Genomic DNA, 8,301 nt, shown 5'->3' with positions numbered 1-8,301 from the left:
CAAGCTTCTATAATTAATTCCTTATCCTCCAATGAGGCTACTTGTTTGGCGTTGGTAACTTGGTTTGAAGAGAATGAACAGGATTGGTGGTTTACTTATGAGTAAGTTATGTTATATGTTAAAAGGTATTTGTACCGCGCACCGTCACCAACGGAGTTGGTCCCCGGGCGCTCTGGCGGATCTGTAAACGAGAAGGTGGGGGTTGGGTTAGTATGGTGAAGCGAGAGTAGGATAGTGAGAGGAGTGGTGTTCCGTTGGCAGTTTCAACTCGATATACACCCGGTGCCGAGTTTAGGTGAGAATATCGGATCAATGTCCGTCCTCATGTGTTGTTGGTGCAGGTTATGTGTTGTGGCAGTGTTGTAAATTGCGTGCGGCTTGTTGTCCGGGAGATGGTTGTGTGAGTTGTTTTGAGTGAGATAAGTATGCAGAAGGTTTGAGATTTTTGGTTAGTGGGTTATATGACATTTAACACGCTAACATTCAAAATTCTGTCTAAGTTTGACATTTGCTAACCTTGCTAACTCCATGCGAGTGTGGCACCTGCTAGCTTCCACAATCCCATCCAGATGCGGCGTGGGCCAATGTTCACAGTTCTCTCTAAGTGTGACATATGCTAACATTCACAATCCTAGCTAGATGTGACGCAGGCAAAAGTTCAGAATTCCATCTAAGTGTGGCACATGCTAACATTCACAATACTATCTAGAAATACTATCTAGATGTGGCGCATGCTTAAGTTCAGAATTCCATCTAAGTGTGGCGCATGCTAACATACAAAATACTATCTAGATGTGAAGTTAAGTGGTAATTATTTTCTGCCATTTCCGTCTGTATGTTTCCATATTTATTTTTGGGCCTTTGTTCTGTATTTATCCACATTTCTTTTTTGTCATATATAAAAAGATAATTCACAACCAGTATTTGTCTGCATTTATTCTAAAAGAAAAATGCATGCTGGCTCAATTTTTCCCATAACAAACGGTTGCTCCTGTGACTGCGGCTGTCTTAAGATATATGCGGTCAGCAATTTGAAGAACTTTAATGCTATTTGTATACAACTTTTACACTCTCTATGCTGCCAATCTGCAATGCGACTGGCCTACAATGTATGAGTGACATCACAGAGAACCAGACAGAAAGACATGTTTTTCTGTTTTTTTTCCATTTCTATAAATAAATACAGACAGAAAGATTGATTTCCGTCAGTATTTACATGTAAAAATCAGTAAAAACAGGAAACGGGAAGCCTTACTTATCAGGCTTCCATATCGAATAATCCTGCACTGCAGATTGATAATCGAACACTGAGATGGAAGAGCTGGATTTTGAGAGGGATTATGAAGACTGGTGACGTTTTAAAGAATGAAAATAGGTTATGTTTTGAAGTGTTGAGACGTAAATACTGCTTAGAGAAAAGGGAAAGGCAAATGGCACTGAGTAGGCTGTTAATAAGATAGAATGAGTTTGTTACAATCACTGCTTGATAAGAGGCCAGGTTTGTGTGAGATCTTCAACAAACTTCCACGATTAGTCTCTACCTTTCATAAATTATTCCCAATGGAACTGGGATTTGCGGAACATTAGCATTAATTGCGACGGGAATGGGAGACAGATGTACAGTGTGAAATTACAGCAGAACATTGGGAATATATTTTGTGAGCGGGCTCAATAGCAAAAGTGGATTTAAATGTGAGGCTTATTCATCAGAAGGTACTGGGTCGTTTATATTGACACCTGTAGGTCTGCATAAACTTGAGCTGGTTCATAGTGACTGTGCTGGGGTTGTGGTTTGGAGGCAGGCATTTTACTATATATGTTGTGGGAGTGTACAAGAGTACGTAACTACTGGAAGGATATGCTGGATAGGTTGGACCTGGTAATGGGTATATCTTTTCCTTGTTTACCCGCTTCGTCTGTGTCGTTGTCCAAATCCACAAGATGTTCTGTAGCCCGGACAAATAGCCAATGGATAGATGGGTCGTTGATAGCGGGGCTATCAAACAATTAATAAAAGTGTTTCAGCATACAGGCACCCAGTAGCAGTGACAAGGCTTCTAGAAGACACAATACCTGGGCCAGTGCTCAAAAGGGCTACATTACAGGAAAAGGAAATTTGCCCATAGTTAACTGTGTTACTACTACATTTCTGAAAAGAGCCATCCGAAGGACAGCCAGGAGCCCCAAGTCTATCAGAAATTGACAGCCTCAGCCGGAATGCCTAGTAGCTTGGGCCGGTTGGAACATTTTGAAAGCCACAAGGAGCGGTTAACTACAAGGGATGCCAAATTTTAAACAGGACCTCTTTTTATCTAACAGGTAGTAAAGGCAGCAATGTACAACTAAACTGACAATTGGCAACACATATATGATCGGTATTGAACCCGAACAACCACCAATATACAAACAGGACGTTCCCAAAGCTCTGGAGATTAACCCAATAGGTAATTTTAATATGTATGCACATTCCAATTTGCGCAGTAAGAAGGTTAACTTGTGCAAACATACGAATTACCTTTTTGTGGCTCCTCTATTTATATTGTACACAGAAAGAGATGCATTTTAAGTATAAACAATTGCAATCAAGTCACAACAGACAGTTCAACTGATAACACAAGTCAGTGAGAGATGTGCTGTTACAACCACTGTAAATGGAGATAACACAATATTCTTAACAACTGTTTTGTTCGCCCTTACTCTTTCCTCACAGGGTTATTCTAATGAAGGCTCTTCACAGTTATATGATTTCAATATAGGATATTTAGCAAAAGTTGTGATTCCAATTATCCCTGATGACGACCCCAATGGGTCGAAACACGTGTCGGCAATAAAGGAATTTGTGAGGCAAACAAGGGATTTATGTGAAAGATTGTATTTCTAGTTAATCAAGGATCAATGTGTGAATTTGATGATTGTACTTTCAGAGCCCGTCAATAGGCAAGACAAGAGGCTATCATGTAACAGAGTGACATGTATACGTTCTGAAAACGTATGTGCATTTATTCCTTTTTTTTTAGAACAATTGTGTTATTACAAGAGATGTCCTGTAAGGATAGTGAAATGTTGCATCAATTATATGCTATCAAATAAATTCAGCACTGATCACATGAAACTTATTTGTAAATACTCTCTTATTACATTACCTTGATTGATAGTGTGTTGAGCGCGGCAGAGGAGAAAAACCAACACTCCTAATTGACAAGTGTCAAAGCTACAAGCCTCACCTTCATTTTCTCCCTTCTCTGCATTGGTAGTGTAATTCTATTTTTACTTGTGCTTCATTGTGGGGACCCAGAAAGCATAGACAATCAACTGGAGCCCTCGGAAAGTAACCATTTTTGACTTATCTGGCAAGATTTTTTTCAGTAAAAGTCATTAAATCAAAAGCTAACTTTTTCAACCAGGGCAAAACTGGTCCTTATATTCAAATGGGCATGCTTGAAGGGTGATTATTGTGGGTTCGGAGAATCGGTTCAAGCAGTTATTTTATCTTTTATTTCTTACATCTTGCATTGGAGAACATTGCTCTCCTTAGGTTTCCTTTGACATTCTATTAAAAACCTTTGACCTTCTTTGGTTTCCTTAGCACAATGTGTCCCAATTGTATGTCTTAATTAGATAAGTGAAGTAGCTTGATTGATTACCAGTACTGGATAGTTTGAGGAATTGTGCTACACAGTTGGCATAGTGTTGCAATACCAGTAGACCTCAGAAGAATAAATAGGAACGTTTTAAAAAGGGCCTGAAAATATGTTCTGAGGTCTTCACAGAAGGTATGGAAAATGTAAGGCTTAAATTCTAAGAACCCCTCTCTAGAGAACAGATTTTATTGTATGCATAGTAACAGGAAATTACATGTTAACAAAGTTATAAAAGATATAAAAGGTTAAGGTATATACAATAAAAATGAATACTGTTGTCTTAAACTCAAAACATAAACCTAGATAGCACATGTGAGAATTAAACCAAACAACAATTCCTGGTATGGAAAGATGCAATCCAGGAAAAGGGTTACACATGTTTAGTTTTGTTTAGTTTTGAATATAAGTGATATCAACTACTAATTGCTGCATAAATGTTATACAACTGAAGCCAAAAAAAACATTACATTGATTAACACTCCCCTGATGCAAACAAAACCTGCAATAATAACAGCTGCAAAGTTTGGTATTTGCACCTAATAAAATGTCAACGCATTTCAGTGTTCTGCTCTCATGAGCTACAAAGCAAAACCAGTTAAAACAAACTTCCAGGTGAGCACGGTACTGAAACATACCTTCTGCATGTTGTATTTCCTTTTGGTTTGAAATAGCTTTGTAGTGTGATGCATGTACATAAACACTGTCATTTATAAAAAGAAAGTCATACACAACTTGTTGGTCAACATAAAAAAGAATACTATTTGATCTGGTCTTCAAGCAGCTCACGGTCTCTGCACCTTAAACGTTGCCGCATTAACACTTCCACATCAAAAACATGGGCTGTCCATAATGCTGCAAACTAAGAAACAGATGTAATAGCATTAAGTGGAGATCCCATTTGTGTGAGGACTTTATCCAACCATTGAAGCGGACCATGAAGATGAATTTCGATCCAGCATGGCGTACTGGTTACATCTTGTCGATGATATTCTGCTCCCCAACCCTAAAAAACAAAAAACGTATACATTTTAAGCAGATGAACATATGTACCCCAAGTAATATTGTACTTAAAGCAAGGTTGACAAGCTTATAGTGAGCTTGACTGTGTTAAATGCATCTTTGTAGATGCATTGAGCATGTCAAGTCTTAAGAGAAAAGGGCTGTTCAACTTGACCAATGCAGGACACATCCACATTTAATGGATGCGCAATTCAAATAGTTTACCCTAAAGGCAACACTATATGTCCTGGATAATGCCAAAAAGCTCAAACCAGCCCTAAAGTCAAGCAGTCTACTCTCCACAACACAGGTAAACACCCCACCCCCCCAACTCACCCCCAGCCCTCGCTTCCACCCATATAGCCAAAAAAGATTCATTTGTATTGGTGGTATGAGCAGAGCTGAGCCACAGGAAGGAGCACCAATATTATTACTGTACAGTCTGTTTATGAACTTAAAAATATCTGCATTTGTCAATATGCTGCTTACAGAACATCTTTGATTATTCACCACAATGGCAACAAGTACTGCCAGTTCACACATGCGCTCATCTTCATCCCTTCAACATCCAGTACCCTTATGATGCGATGTCCTGCCTGCTTGATCCCCAGCTTCAAGCAGCTAGTGCCATCACACCGACAGTCCTTGCTCATGAGCTTCTTCATGCACAACCTTGTTGCCACCAAACACCTCTGGTGTTGTGGGCAGACTGGTGGTGATTCCCATTCAAACATTGCCTATTTATATTGCATTTGTATATTAACAAAAATCTTAAATATTCTTACACAAATCCCATTGAAAAGTCTTTACAGGAACTCAAGAAAATGAGTTTCAGATAGGTTTTATTAGGAACCGGGGAACAGCGCTGGAATCCTGATAGCTAATCAGAATCCAATGTTTTAGTGCAATATTCCCCAAGGTAGCCATGGAACATGATGTATTCTACCTGGCATTCTGCGCTGTGAGGGGCAGTAATGCAATGCGGACAACTGCTTGCAGATTTCTCAAAAAATCTGCATTTTATTAAAGAAATGATATAAAGAAAATACCTAGCTTGCCCTACTCTATAGAGGAATTCCCTACCTACTTTAAAGGCTAAGGCACATTCTCTATCATGGGAAGACTGTCCCTCACAAGAAACAACAAACATACAAAGGAAATTATATAGCAACACAATATAATAAACAATATTAACAAAATGTCTGAATGGCCTTCTCTTAACCTGGGTAAGGTCCCTTCCCCAAGCTTCAAAGTCAACTAACAAAACAAAAACAAAAAATCAAAAGAAACGTCTTGAACCAGATTTTGTTACTTCCAATTCAAAACAAAAGTTCATGAAACAAAAATCCACTGGATGAAAAGATGTCCTTCCAACTTCCAGAAAAGAAACAGCACCGTTGGTAATCCTGGTTATGATGGTAAATTGTCTCTTCTACCGGGATCATTTAGTCACAGTTCAAAAGTAATATTCCCCAATGTCAATAAGACACAACTCGTTAGGACTTCTTCAGTTATAGCTTTTCATTTGGTATATTTGTCAGGGTGCTTCTTCTGTGCTGCTGCTTCTATTTTCAACTAACACACTTCTACTGTTGCCACTATGAGAACAGTCACCTTTGTCCCACAGTATGTTACTGCTTCAAACCACTTCAATGTGACATCTACTGACAACTTAATATACCACCTCAGTTCAAGTATTACTACTACTGCTCAGTACTTTTGAAGTATTAGGTAGGTTTCGACAAGGCACTTCAACAGCTTCAGGTAGGCAAGGAACTCTTCCTTTTAATGGCTTTCTCAAAAGGGTCAGCGTCTTTGTCTGTCTTACTACTACAAGAACAACCTGCTCCTGCCCACAAGACTCGTTCTTCTCTGGCTTCAGCAGTCTTTAGCACCACAGGTTGTATTTTACTTCTAAGTATTTATTAAAAGCATTTGGTTCCCCTTCCCCAGCTTTGCACCCACCTTTCTCCCAGTTATCAGCCCAAATAATTACCCAGAAGCTTATGTGCCACTCTTTCAGCTTTAGCTAACAATGGTGTACCTGTTTCTTAGGCCACTTGAATGTTAACAACTTCACAGTGTAGTTAGATAGCTCTTTAACCCTTGGCAAGGCTGGTTTCACTGTAAAAAGGGGTTGCCACTTGGCTTGGGCAATGCTTGTTCTGCTTCAATACTTTAGACTCTACGTATTTGAAATAGAAAATGTCACTTCTGGATACAGTGTAGAGTTGTCTTTTAAGCGAAAACACGATTGGGCACATGAAGCCTCTTTCAAGATTATTTTAAGTTTTAAAGTTTAAGAAAGAATTGTATTTCCATGCAACGGCAAAGTATGAAGTTCTGACTTCCTTCGGGAATTAAAATTAGGCACACACAACATTTTTCTGAAGTAGTTATCACTCTTTGTAACTTGTAAATTGACAATGTAAGGTATTCGGTAATGGTTTAGTGAGCGTTCCCTCTTGTTAATTACGGACACACAACCACTCTATTATACAGCAACAGTCTTTAGATGCTTCAACAATGGTTTTTAAGTACTTTAAATTCACACACGAGTATGGATCTTTAAAGTTATAAGCGAGTGCTACAATTACATTGTGAATGAAACTTCAGATAGAACAAACAGATTTCTCTCGAATTCAGTAATATATAAGTCACTTAGGAGTTGGCTACAGTTATCGGCAACGCTTGCCCTGTGTATTTGAACGCTGTGCTTCACTCACCAGCTTCATAAACACTGGTTCTGCGGGTTGCACCTCTTTCCCGACTTCGTCTACCGCTTCTACTGATACTGCTTCTGACTCATTGGGGACACGCACCCTTCTTCAGTACGGGTGTCTCCGGTCCAGCCACTTAATTTGGGAGTGTCTTTCCCTACGGGACCCTTGACTTGCCTTCTGCTTCTGGCCTTAGTCTCCAGCACTTCCACAGCTCTGCAATCACGACAACATGGCTCACATAGGGAAAACTCAGCCTCCTGCACGTCTTCCTTTGTGCAGGCTCTGCACTTAAGAATTTGGAAGAGCAGGACTCTCTCAGAACTTGCAGGTGAAAACTGCTGTCTCCATGTTCCGGCGTCCCTTCTGTTCTTCCACACTCTTGCGATTTGCCACCCTTGTGCTTCTCCTTTGCTACTGCCAATACAGCCAGCCTTCCAGCTCTCGTTCCAGCTCCAACTCCTCCTTTCCTGGTGGGGCCTTTTATGCCTCACAGGTTCAATGATACGCTTCAGTTGCGGGACATTATCCTTAAGTGTCCGACTACTGCATTGGCTACTAGGCTTCATTGCCCGACTACTACATCGGAATGCCTCTTCAGCCCTCTTCGTCGTCTCAGTACCTCTAGGATTCTTCAACTAAAGTTAGATTTTTCAACTGCTATTTATTTATTAAGCACACAGTTATATTTAAAACTTTTGCTTTTCCTAAAATCCCCCTCTTCCAAAGCCAAGAGACGGAACAACATTCTCGATATAACCCTCCAGTTTCCTTTAACAACATGTATCGGAACACTTTCACAACAAACCTAATTGTTATTCTTGCATCAGACCCCTCTCCTTTTAACCATCGTTCTCTCTCATTCATACTTCCTTAGACTTGTCTCTTGGTTTATGGTACTCGACTGTTATTCCTTCTGGAATAACCATGAGTTAAACTAT

General features: G+C 39.7%; 1 protein-coding gene across 1 annotated transcript in view; it reads right to left on the bottom strand.

Annotated features, from left to right (window-relative positions):
* Positions 1-2,426: 2,426 nt before the first annotated feature.
* Positions 2,427-8,301, bottom strand: part of SMAD5 (SMAD family member 5) — a 293,927-nt gene continuing 288,052 nt past the window's right edge. The window contains exon 7 of the mRNA XM_069652605.1: positions 2,427-4,644. Within this exon, the coding sequence (XP_069508706.1) occupies positions 4,501-4,644 (144 nt within the window). The 3' untranslated portion in view covers positions 2,427-4,500. The remainder of the gene's footprint in view (positions 4,645-8,301) is intronic.

Source organism: Ambystoma mexicanum, chromosome 3p (assembly GCF_040938575.1).
Source record: "Ambystoma mexicanum isolate Mex_15411 chromosome 3p, UKY_AmexF1_1, whole genome shotgun sequence".
In the NCBI taxonomy this organism is placed as follows: Eukaryota; Metazoa; Chordata; class Amphibia; order Caudata; family Ambystomatidae; genus Ambystoma; species Ambystoma mexicanum.
This window is presented reverse-complemented; position numbering and strand designations above follow the sequence as displayed.